Source organism: Orbicella faveolata, unplaced genomic scaffold (assembly GCF_042242905.1).
Source record: "Orbicella faveolata isolate gen_17 unplaced genomic scaffold, um_ofav_v1 contig_24, whole genome shotgun sequence".
Lineage (NCBI taxonomy): Eukaryota > Metazoa > Cnidaria > Anthozoa > Scleractinia > Merulinidae > Orbicella > Orbicella faveolata.
Genome location: NW_028301552.1, coordinates 18663983 through 18675217, shown reverse-complemented (window position 1 = coordinate 18675217; position 11235 = coordinate 18663983). Strand labels below are relative to the sequence as shown.

At 38.3% G+C, this 11235-nt stretch overlaps 2 protein-coding genes across 5 annotated transcripts; both read right to left on the bottom strand.

Moving 5' to 3' along the window:
* Positions 1–612: 612 nt before the first annotated feature.
* LOC110057369 (uncharacterized) lies at positions 613–5014 on the bottom strand. Of its 2 annotated transcripts, XM_089291230.1 has the most exons (6): positions 4928–5014; positions 4327–4415; positions 4156–4221; positions 3025–3236; positions 1857–2142; positions 613–1149 (listed from the first exon to the last, which is right to left on the bottom strand). In XM_089291230.1, the coding sequence occupies exons 2-6, from the start codon at positions 4381–4383 to the stop codon at positions 970–972; spliced, it is 801 nt and encodes a 266-aa protein (XP_089147356.1). In that variant the 5' UTR covers positions 4384–4415; positions 4928–5014; the 3' UTR covers positions 613–969. The 2 variants fall into 2 exon arrangements, with proteins under 2 accessions (XP_089147356.1, XP_020619612.1); XM_020763953.2 differs by lacking the exon at positions 613–1149 and having other exon boundaries at positions 1282–2142.
* A 3060-nt stretch (positions 5015–8074) lies between these two features.
* Positions 8075–11235, bottom strand: LOC110057472 (uncharacterized). Of its 3 annotated transcripts, none has more exons than XM_089291227.1 (5): positions 11069–11235; positions 10343–10447; positions 9797–9862; positions 9307–9518; positions 8075–8939 (listed from the first exon to the last, which is right to left on the bottom strand). In XM_089291227.1, the coding sequence occupies exons 2-5, from the start codon at positions 10400–10402 to the stop codon at positions 8474–8476; spliced, it is 804 nt and encodes a 267-aa protein (XP_089147353.1). In that variant the 5' UTR covers positions 10403–10447; positions 11069–11235; the 3' UTR covers positions 8075–8473. The 3 variants fall into 3 exon arrangements, with proteins under 3 accessions (XP_089147353.1, XP_089147355.1, XP_089147354.1); XM_089291229.1 differs by having other exon boundaries at positions 10349–10447; XM_089291228.1 differs by lacking the exon at positions 11069–11235 and adding an exon at positions 10784–11031.

The following is an 11235-nucleotide window of genomic DNA, read 5'->3' as shown; positions in this document are numbered from 1 at the left end:
TCTATGATTTGTTGGGGAAGAGTGTCCTCTGTGACCCAAGAACCCTTAGCCTTTACCACTCCACGCTCTGCTGCAATTTTGCCACCCTAGCTATTCTGGACGTATGTCTTTGTAATATGTGTGCAAAAAAAGCCAACGAAAAAAACCTACACTTTGTTAGTTAAGTGCGACCTTGCATGGTACAAACCCGGCTTGTTTTAACAGCATTTGATAATACACCAGTAATTGGAAGTTCACCAATATGTTTCATCTCTAGATTACTTAATCCACGAGTTTGGCCATAGGTCTCCTTTGATTTAATTTTCAGGCTGCATTTCTCCTCGTTCGTCCCCCTTCCCAAGGCATTTTCCTGTTTACAGAGATGGCAAAAAGTCATGAAGTTTTTATTTGCACGACAAAAGGGGCGCTGAAGGACGTCCTCGACGTTTCTAATTTGGCAGAAATTAGAAATGCTCACCATCTGAAAACCGATACAATCCCTCCTCTAAAGTTACCATACATATAAACATGATTTGGAATAAAACTGTTTGAAATTATATTCTTTGCGGCCCATAATAATCAGGTTTGATGTCAATTTTAAGAAAATCCGTTTTAATACACGATCAAATTGACTTTACTCTGCTGTAGTCGTAACGTTTATTTACTTTTATCACCCCTGGATTAAACTTATTACATGATGAAAATAGCAACGGCAAACTGAAGTATCCTAGCAACCCTTCTCTTAAACGGTACATAAGTAGCACAAAGTTAGAATCTCGGCATTCGGCGTTTTTGCATTATAGATTTCGCTCTCTAAGTAAAATTTGCCCTCGATAGAAGGGTAAATTAAGAAATAATGCTCTTTGTCCTCACTATTTTTTCAGGTCTGTTATAAACAGTATAATTGGCCTGCAGTTACGTGAGTAGACATATACTGATTTGATCTAACAAGTTTAAATACGCCAGGTGTTACGCCTAATGTTCCGTGAACTATTGATATCCACCGAACCACCACTGAGTGGTGGAGTCCCCATTCATGGTACAAGTGAATTTTGGATTTACTGTGTTGTAATACCCAAAGTTATCTTCACTTGACATGGAACCAACAGTTGGATCAAACTGGCAACCTTTAAAGGAGCTGTCGGTGTGTAGAAAGTACGCGCTAACAACCTGCCAAATCACCCACTCTATAAGGCCAATACGTAATATTTTACCAATCCACGCTCTGAAAAGCGTTTTGGTAATTTTAATTTTCCGTAAGCGGGAAATTTAAAGAGTAAAATTAACTCGACACTTTCTAAATTAATGACAATCTGTTCAAATCGTTTATTCCTAAGTTTACCATATACAGAGATACCAACCATCTTATGTGCACGATTTCACAATTTTGGAAACTATTCGAACAATAAATTTGATATCACAAGCTTCACAGCCAGTCAGAGGAAGATTTCAAGTTATATTTTTACACACAAGATCACATCGTTGTTTCCTATGGCAGTTTAAAAGTCTATTCCCTTTTTCACACTTTGCTTTATCTTATTACATGATTATGATAGCAAATTAAAGGCACATTGACTACTCTCTCTCTCTCTCTCTCTCTCTCTCTCTCTCTCTCTCTCTCTTAACCAACTACGTAGGAAGAAAATTAAACCACGCAGGACTGATGCTGGGTACGTTTAGGGGCAGAGTTCAGTGAATTATTGATATCCACCAAACCACCACTGAGTGGTGGAGTCCTCATTCGTGGTACAGGTAAACTTGGGATTTGTGCGGTCGTAAAACCCAAAGTTATCTTCACTTGACACGGAGCTAACGGTTGGATCAAACTGGCAACCCTTACTGGCGCTGTCGATATGCAGAAAGTACGTGCCGACAACCTGCCAAAATCTGGCTGTCTTGTGTATTCCAATGTGACCACGGATGTTCACAAGTTCGGTCTTCAGACAAATACCTGAACCGAGGAAAGCGAGAATATCAGCCGCCGCAAACTGTCCACGGACATAATCTTTGTATTGGTTGATACCGTACTTGTCAAAACTGCATGTAGCCCGCCAATGGGTTGATACGTGTTTTAAGGACTTCATTCGGTCAGATGTCAGTCGATAGAGGAACCAGTTTGGCGAATTTTCGTTAACCGGATCGTTGACTGAGAGAGGGGAGCTCCTGTAATTACGAAGAAAATGAAATTGCATTATTGTGTGCAATAAAACAAAACTAAAAATACATATTCCACAGTACATCTCTCCAAGCTGGTATAGGGACGCTTACTCTCGTATTTCTTGGCATAGATATAACATCAAGTTTTAGTAAAAACTCTTGCCCACTCGTTCAAAGTCCAACGGAAACTCTTTCGTCTGATAAATGTGATACATTTGTATTTAAAAATAATCATTTGCGGGTAATTGTTTAAACTTAAGCTAATAACACATTTAAACCGTAAAGGTCTTAACTTTCTGTTTAAAATACAAGCTTTTTCCGAGTCTCTTTTACCTTTTATATCCCATATTTTGTAAAATTAATTTTGGAGGTTGTGACATTTTTAAAAATTGCTGTTGAGTTCTTTTCTCCTGGATCTGGTTCAGTCATCTAAGATCACTGGGATGATGGTGCGTCAAAGGAGCTGCTGAATCCCCCCTGATCGAGGATTTATCAGTTCTTTTGATTCACTAAGGTCCGAGTGATTTTAGGTCATTGATCCTGCCCCGCATCATCAAAAGAACGCACCAAAGGAACAAATCCTTGATGGCAATCTACGGATTTATTTAAAGAAAAAAAATGGGGTGATCATGATGACATAATTTCCATATGGGAGGCGTTAAAATTGCATACATGCCTCAGTTACACATACAATTTTCACTACAACATCTCCTATACTTTTCATTGAGATAGAGAGTGGCTGCCATTCTATTAAAAAAACAGTTTAAGGAACTCTTTAAGTTAGGCAGAGTAGGCTTAGTAACAATGCATAAAGGACAGTTAGAGTTCACTACTACTTCACCTGCCCGCTACTCATCTTAAAACGAGAGACTAGAACGATCGCTCTACCTGAAGCTCGAGAATCCCTTATTTTTCACGCTCCAAGATACAACAAGAGTCCATGCTGCACCAGGCTCCGTCTCCAAATCACAGTACACAGTGAATCCATTTCCAACAGTATCATAAATCTTGTAGTAACCACAGCGGTTGGCGCCATTCTTTAGATGATCCACGCAAGACCGTGGTTTGATGTTTGATTTGTTCACAGGGCACAGCTTTCCCTGAAATCACAAGCACATTATCTCCGATTTCGAACATTCTAGGCAAACATTAAGATGGGACAAAACTCAGATTCCCATTCTGATCACAGCAAACGAGTGGCTGCTTCTCTTGGTAGCAATATAAACGTATTAAACGTACCAATGTGTTGGTGTGATTTAAACTTGCTAGTAACTAGCACGAGGTTTCCTCGAGGCCGTGACAGTATAAGTCAAATGGAGGGAAGTCCGAACATAAACGACCGAAGACAAATATATTCTCGACTGTCCACGATCTCTGGCGAGTAAGATCACTAACTGGTATATGAACCACATGTTTTTACTTCGAGTGTTGATTGGTTCATCAAAATCAGTCTGTGTTCTTTGTGATCGGCTGGAGTGATTAATTGCAAAACTGCTCTATGAAACATGAAAGCAATTACGAAAAACAATGTTGCAAGCGAGCTGCGACTGATTAACCACAATCAATGTTCTTGTAAAAATGCCATTTTAAAATACAAGGCCTTGTCTATTTAAGATTTTCACTGGTGTCCTTTCACTGTAACGAAGATTTCCAGTCGCACATGGAAGGTTTTAATTTTTTTTTCCAACGATTTTCAATACGGTTAACATTTTTCTTAACATCCGTTGAAGATTTCCAACCATTAGCGGAATTTTCCCGCTAAATCAAACTTCCTTGTCATATGTTTCCGCACAAATTTTGAACATTTTCCAATATTACCGAGGACATAATTTTTTCCCTTTTTCTCTATTAAGATTTTATAAATTGTACATATCTTTATTTCCCAGGACACCAGTGGATACCAGCCTCACTGCTGAATGGGCTACCCTGGTAAATTATAGTTACTTACTTACTAACTGATGCCTTTTAAAGAGCAGAAAAATTTGTCCTGTAAAATTAACAGCAAAACTGGCGTCTTACTTTACAGGCAGAATCCTCTTTAAGTCCCGCGTCCATTTTGTTAGGATCATCCTTAGGCGTGTTGGTCTTTCAAAATAATAATTGTGAATACAAATTAGCAGAAAATTCGAAGAGCAAATAAGGCTAGTTCTACAGAAATGGATGGATAGGAAACATGAAGGACAACAGTACCGATTTCCCATGGCAAATAGCGACCAAAATCAGCAAAACAACAAGGCAGAGTTGCATGGTGAAACTGCCACGGTGTTAACTTAAAAGCACTGAAAAATAAAGACACTTCGTTAATGCAAGAGTGGCATACATCCAATTTGGTCTTATTAAACTGATACGCCATACAGAGTGATAAGCCATGTCTGGTGAAGCAGAATGTTTGTTAACACCAGTAAAACAATCACATAACGTGAAATTTATGCTTTTTATAAGAAACGTTCTTCGGTTTGACGAAGATGCCTTTTTTTATTTCTTATATGCGTCATACAAATTTCGTTGCGAACAAATTGGCGGTGTTTAACAAACCTTTTTGTTCGAATTTTCACTCAAACTTTTAAAAAATATATTTTTTATTAACTTGCTGTACATACAAACAGTAATAATGATAAAAAATAAGGGAGAAGGTAGTTTCCAAATATTATATCTAACTTCAAATGAGTCATCTTCGCGCGGAAAAAAAGAAAAGAAACATTTAAATCATGCCGAAACATGTTTCGTGCTTTTTAAAATGTATAACCTAATTTAGACATTTCACTTTAAAAAAACTTTCTTTTTCACTTGCCTGAGATAATAACGTTCAGCAGGAAACGTTTGCAGGGCGTTGCTCTCCGAAGTCTTACGCTGAAACTGATAGCTCATTCTCAGCTATGGGCTTTAAGTCTGGCAGTTAAGTGCAGCTGAAAGCATATTTACAAAGCCGTGAGAATATTTTTTTTAAATAACCAAAGTGAAAGCTGTCTCTGGTCAAAGGCCGTTAATAAACTGGATTCGGTTTTATGGATGCGATTAAACGAAACTTCATGATAACCAGTATTCTTAGTCAATATGCTAAAATCATAGTCTGCAGTAAGTGTACAGTTACGAATGCTAACTTGCGAGCATGATGCTTTTTAAGACAACTACTCTTTATCCATGTCTTTGCGCTGAGTAAATATACATTAGAGTAAGTATATTGATATCAACAAAGCTTGTTTATGCACGGAAGCTAAATTTAGGGCTTTATGTAACGTAATTTTTGTGAGAAAGTTATGTTGGACTGTTGTACATACTGGAGTCGGCGAAACTGTGTTTGTGATGTAAACCTAGAGGAAGTGTAGATATGTGTTATATTCCGAGCTGCCATAAGCTATTGATGTTTGCCTTTAAAGTCACTTAGGCAAAAACGTAAAACAAATACAACTTAAAGACACTTTAAAATTAGTTATTCCATGTAGATTAATATAAACAAGTCGAATCAAAATAAGCATTAGGCATATTTACAGGGTTAATGACCAGATAAACAAAGTTTAAAGCAGCTGGCGAAAAGCATACAAAGCGAAAAGTTCTTCCTAGGTTCACCAACGCTCTCTCTGATAAAGGTGCTTACATAGGTTAAGTGATTTTAACGTGATTGTTTTCACACCAATTGACGATTGTCAATTTGTCGATTCTGTGATTATCATTCAAGTCAACCACTAAATCCTCCATGAAGGACAAACAGACAGTGTATGCTGATTTGGACAAATACGCCGCATATTGCCTATTAGTTAAAATACTTCTGAATAAAAAGCAGATAATATTTTTGAGATGATTTCTGCAGTGCCACAAAACATATATTTGGAACGCATTCCTTTAACCGTGTTTTCAGTAAGACTGGAAACTATTTGAGAAACGTGAAACTATTTGCACGGGAAATTGTGCACCTGCTGTGATGAAGATCGCGCGGACAGTATTTTCGATGCTTTCCGATTTCATCTGACAATTCACTAAAAGCCACTTAGTTTTTTGTTTCTGCGCAAAAACCGAATGGTAGTATTACTATATCAAAGGCTTGTCATTCATGTCAGCCAGTAGATCCATCGTTGTAAAAGCTCGCTATAGAAAACATCTCAGAAACATAACTGTTATTGTAAAAGCTCTTTTGCAAAAGGCTGCAAATTCAGACGATCTGTTTTGGGATCATGTAAAATACGAGAAAACTTAGGCAAAATGCAAATAACAAAAATATAGTGATAAAATAATTAGGCAACGCCAGTAAATGCAAATAGATCAAATCAAACTAACGATTAAGCCCCGGCCAAACGATCGCAACATTTCAACGCAGCATATCGCAACATTGTTGGCCCAGCATTTGCAAGCTCCGGCCAAACGATCGCAACATTTCGGCACAACATATCGCAACATTGTTGGGCGAATCATGTTGCGCACGTTTGGCCACCCTGTTGCGACGCGTTGCGATATGCTGGGTATTGAAAATCGAACTAGTGCGTATGCACTGATGCAATAATTGTTGCACGAACCTGGCCAAACGACTACAACCTTATGCAACATCCACAAATGTTGCATGAAAAATTTGACCAGTTTCAAATTTAAAGCCTCGGCCCAACGATCGAAACATTTCAACGCAACATATCGCAACATTGTTGGGCGCCACATGTTGTGCGCGTTTCGCCACCTGTTGCGACGTGTTGCGACATGTTGGGTGTTGTTGGCTCAAATTTGAAATGTTGCACCCGACGGGCATGCGCACTAGTTCGATTTTCAATACCTAATATGTGGCAACACGTCGCAACAGGGTGGCCAAACGCACGCAACATGTTGCGCTCAGTAATGTTGCGATATGTTGTGCTGAAATGTTGCGATCGTTTGGCCAGGGCTTTAGGTTTTAGTCACAGAGTTAATTTTCAAACTTCATTTTCAAACTTGAGCCAGCAACACCCAACATTTCGCAACACGTCGCAAAAGGGTGGCTAATGTTGGGATGAAATGTTGCGATCGTTTGGCCGGGGCTTAAAACTGCCTCACTGTCATCTCTTATCTTCCAAGATAAAACATTTGCTTTAAACCCCAGTTTTCATCAAGCCAACATCAGTTTAAAATATCAAATGGACGTGCTGCGTCAACATTGTCGGGTTAATCACATCGTACAACATACGGCAGATTCAAATGACTCAGTCTTATCTGAAAATGCAGACCTACACGACTTCACGCATCAGTTAAAAAAAAAAAAAAAAACGGAGAACATCTATAGGTAAAAGCTCAGTTCTCAGACGTTTTCTTTGATAACGGTGTTAGAGTATTGAATTCTACGTGATTATAGTGTGAAATTGGCACATCAATAGTCGAGTGTAATTATCAAATTTGTCAATTGTGTGATAGTTAGCCTCTAAATCCGTCAGGTCATAAAGGGCAAACCTACACACATTTAGAAAAATATACCGTTTATTGTCCAATACTTAAAATACTTATCAGTGAAAGTAGATTGTATTTTAGAAGTAATTTCTAAGGTCGATATTGAAATTATCTTAGAATCACATTACTGTTAACGCTCTCTTGGTAAAGTCTGCTAGTTGGAATGAGTTGCATTGGAGACCATGCACCCGCTGTGATGTTATTCTTTCCCAGGGCATTTGGCATCTAACTTGAAAGCCAATTAGCAAAAATCAGCAAAGGAAAGATTCTATATTACAGGGGTAAACTGGATTTATACCGTTTCATTCTGACGCTCGCCACCTACCCAATCAAGTGACTGTTAGAATGACATTGTTATCACAGCTTAGAGTAAAATACACTTGTTTCGTCGATGACTTAACCATCCATTTTAGATCACCCACTCTATAAGGCCAATACGTAATATTTTACCAATCCACGCTCTGAAAAGCGTTTTGGTAATTTTAATTTTCCGTAAGCGGGAAATTTAAAGAGTAAAATTAACTCGACACTTTCTAAATTAATGACAATCTGTTCAAATCGTTTATTCCTAAGTTTACCATATACAGAGATACCAACCATCTTATGTGCACGATTTCACAATTTTGGAAACTATTCGAACAATAAATTTGATATCACAAGCTTCACAGCCAGTCAGAGGAAGATTTCAAGTTATATTTTTACACACAAGGTCACATCGTTGTTTCCTATGGCAGTTTAAAAGTCTATTCCCTTTTTCACACTTTGCTTTATCTTATAACATGATTATGATAGCAAATTAAAGGCACGTTGACTACTCTCTCTCTCTCTCTCTCTCTCTCTCTCTCTCTCTCTCTCTCTGTCTTTACCAACTACGTGGGAAGAAAATTAAACCACGCAGGACTGATGCTGGGTACGTTTAGGGGCAGAGTTCAGTGAATTATTGATATCCACCAAACCACCACTGAGTGGTGGAGTCCTCATTCGTGGTACAGGTAAACTTGGGATTTGTGCGGTCGTAAAACCCAAAGTTATCTTCACTTGACACGGAGCTAACGGTTGGATCAAACTGGCAACCCTTACTGGCGCTGTCGATGTGCAGAAAGTACGTGCCGACAACCTGCCAAAATCTGGCTGTCTTGTGTATTCCAATGTGACCACGGATGTTCACAAGTTCGGTCTTGAGACAGACACCTGAACCGAGGAAAGCGAGAATATCAGCCTCCGCAAACTGCCCACGTACGTAGTCTTCGTAATGGTTGATACCGTGTTTGTCAAAACTGCACGTGGCTCGCCAGTGGGTTGATACGGCTTTTAACGACTTCATTTGGTCAGCTGTCAGTCGGTAAAGAAACCAATTGGGCGAGTTTTCGTTTACCGGATCGTTAATTGACAGAGGTGTCTTCCTATAGTCGAGGAAAAAAAACTCAAATGGAAATCATGGAAAGGCAACATCAAACTATCTTTTCATTAAATATATATTCATAATGATACTCTAGATTCCGCTGCTAAATAGCCTAAATACACCCTTGTCACCGCTGTTTTGTCGGTATAACTTGTCGCCATTTTGATCTGGAGTGCTGTTATTTCACTGCCTCTACCCACGTCTCAGAAATGCAACCCATTTTTTTTTTTTTTTTTTTTTTTTTTCACCGATTTTCATTAACTTTCAAACTTAAACATTATGATCAAATTGTCTTATGGAACTCGTCTCCCGGTGCTTTACTGACACTGGCGAAATCTTATCTGACGGAGAAAGAACGAGCATTTTACCTAAAGCTGGAGAAATCCTTATTTTCAAGGCTCCAAGATACGACGAGAGTCCATGCTGCACCAGGCTCAGTCTCCATATCACAGAACACAGTGAATCTATTTCCAGCAGCATCATAAATCTTGTAGTAGCCACAGCGGTTGGCGCCATTCTTTAGATGATCGACGCAGGATCGTGCTTTGTATTTTGTCGTGTTTTCTGGGCACAAATTTCCCTGCAATAACAAGAAAACATGACTGATTAATTAATTTGATTTCAACCAAGGCAAAAATCTTTTAAGCCAGTTTATTTTCTTTCGTTGCAAATTCCTTCATATTTTCTCGGTTTAATAAATTATTGCTTCCAGAATCTCCCGTTTCCTTTGACGAAAACTACAACACATATCTCAATGAGCCACCAAAAGATAACGAGAAGAGAATATCTTAATAATGATAATTAATAATAATAATAATAATAATAATAATAATAATAATAATAAGACTTGAGTCTTACCTTGCAAGGGGAATCTTCTATCAAGGCCGTGTCTTTTTGTCCAGGGTCGTCCTTGCGCATATTAGTCTTGGGAGACAAAAGTTATGAAAACAAATCATTGTAATTTCAAATACAAGGCTTGTACTACTGAAATAGAACTAGGCAACTTTCATGGCCCTTATTTCGACTGGTGAAGTGCTAGTCTTGTACACCATGACGTTAAAACTTGTCGCCTATTCAATTTTACGTAAGTCGCCTTATTCACACACGTAATACCTTGCTGGAAAAGCAAATTGTACCATTTGGTACTCATCTATTTTGTGTTATGAAACCTATGCATTGTTTTATTGTTTTATTGACAGCTCTCAATCGTTATGATAAGAAGCAAAATATTGGACATCTAAAGCAATATGCCGACTCAGCAGAAAATGTGAAGAAGGAAGATTGCGTGACGACCCCAAAGAGCGTCTGCATAGTGGGCTAAGAGAAGTTGGCAGTAAGTGAAGCTAAATTAGCAAAAATAAATAAATAAATGAGTAAATAAAAAAGTAAATAAATAAAAAGCACTTTTACTGGTTTTCCATGACAAATCGCGGCAACAAACAGAAAAGCAAGGCACAGATGCATGATGAAACTCTATCGGTGTATTTGGAACGTTCAAATCAGATTGGCCTGTTGTAAGGAGAGAAAAATAGACACTTCATTAGTAGAAGAGTGGTACAGTAGGTATTTTGTTTCTTCTTACTGAAATGAATTGATATACAGTACATATGGTTATGCATAGTAAAATTATATTTATATTGCAGATGCGCTAATTTAATGCAAGGCCGGCTCTTTAAGCTCAAATTCAACATGTTCATAGCCTTTGCTGAAGACCTCCAATATAAACAGACCAATCTGTTGGATAAACCTGACAATAAATGTTTCTATTTTTGTCGAAAGCTAACAAAACAACTCAGCTGAGAATGTAATCAGATTAACGTCTCAAAAACGCCCCAAGCTACTCACCATGCCTTAAGTTTCCGAATTTATAAACAGGCATTGTTCCTCGTATGCTTCATGCCAAGGACGAAAGTTATACAGTGATCGTGAAGAAAGCGTGGATAGGACTAATACGTCGCTTGTCCCGAGCTGTGTGATTTACGATATCTGGGGATGAAGGCGTAACCACCCAAGCCGAACATTTACATTTTGAAAATTCTCCAATATTACTACAATATTATCACTAAATTTATGTTGTTTGTCGGTATCGTACTTCACAAAAAGAAACTTATGTTGAAAATGTTGACTTGCCTGAGATAATTTCTTTTCACCAAAGGACCGTTTTCGTTGTCCTGTTCTCAACTCTTGGAGCGGGGAAGAGGGACGTTTGCCTCAAAGGAGCTTGCCTTATCCTAAGAAAGATCTGCTCTAATTTCCTGTACCTGGTACAACGAGGCCCAACAGATAATCACGTGAGT

Bases quoted from the DNA above. Each gene is read 5' to 3' on its own strand.
- LOC110057369 (XM_089291230.1), bottom strand. From the start codon at position 4,383: ATGCAACTCTGCCTTGTTGTTTTGCTGATTTTGGTCGCTATTTGCCAT. The intron at 3,237-4,155 runs GTAAGACGCCAG...TTGTGATTTCAG, and splicing joins AAGAGGATTCTGCCTGTAAA to GGAAAGCTGTGCCCTGTGAA. The intron at 1,150-1,856 runs GTTGTCGGCACG...GTGATTTGGCAG, and splicing joins AGACAGCCAGATTTTGGCAG to GTTGTTAGCGCGTACTTTCT.
- LOC110057472 (XM_089291227.1), bottom strand. From the start codon at position 10,402: ATGCATCTGTGCCTTGCTTTTCTGTTTGTTGCCGCGATTTGTCATGGA. The intron at 9,519-9,796 runs GTAAGACTCAAG...TTGTTATTGCAG, and splicing joins TAGAAGATTCCCCTTGCAAG to GGAAATTTGTGCCCAGAAAA. The intron at 8,940-9,306 runs GTAAAATGCTCG...CCTCGACTATAG, and splicing joins AAGGATTTCTCCAGCTTTAG to GAAGACACCTCTGTCAATTA.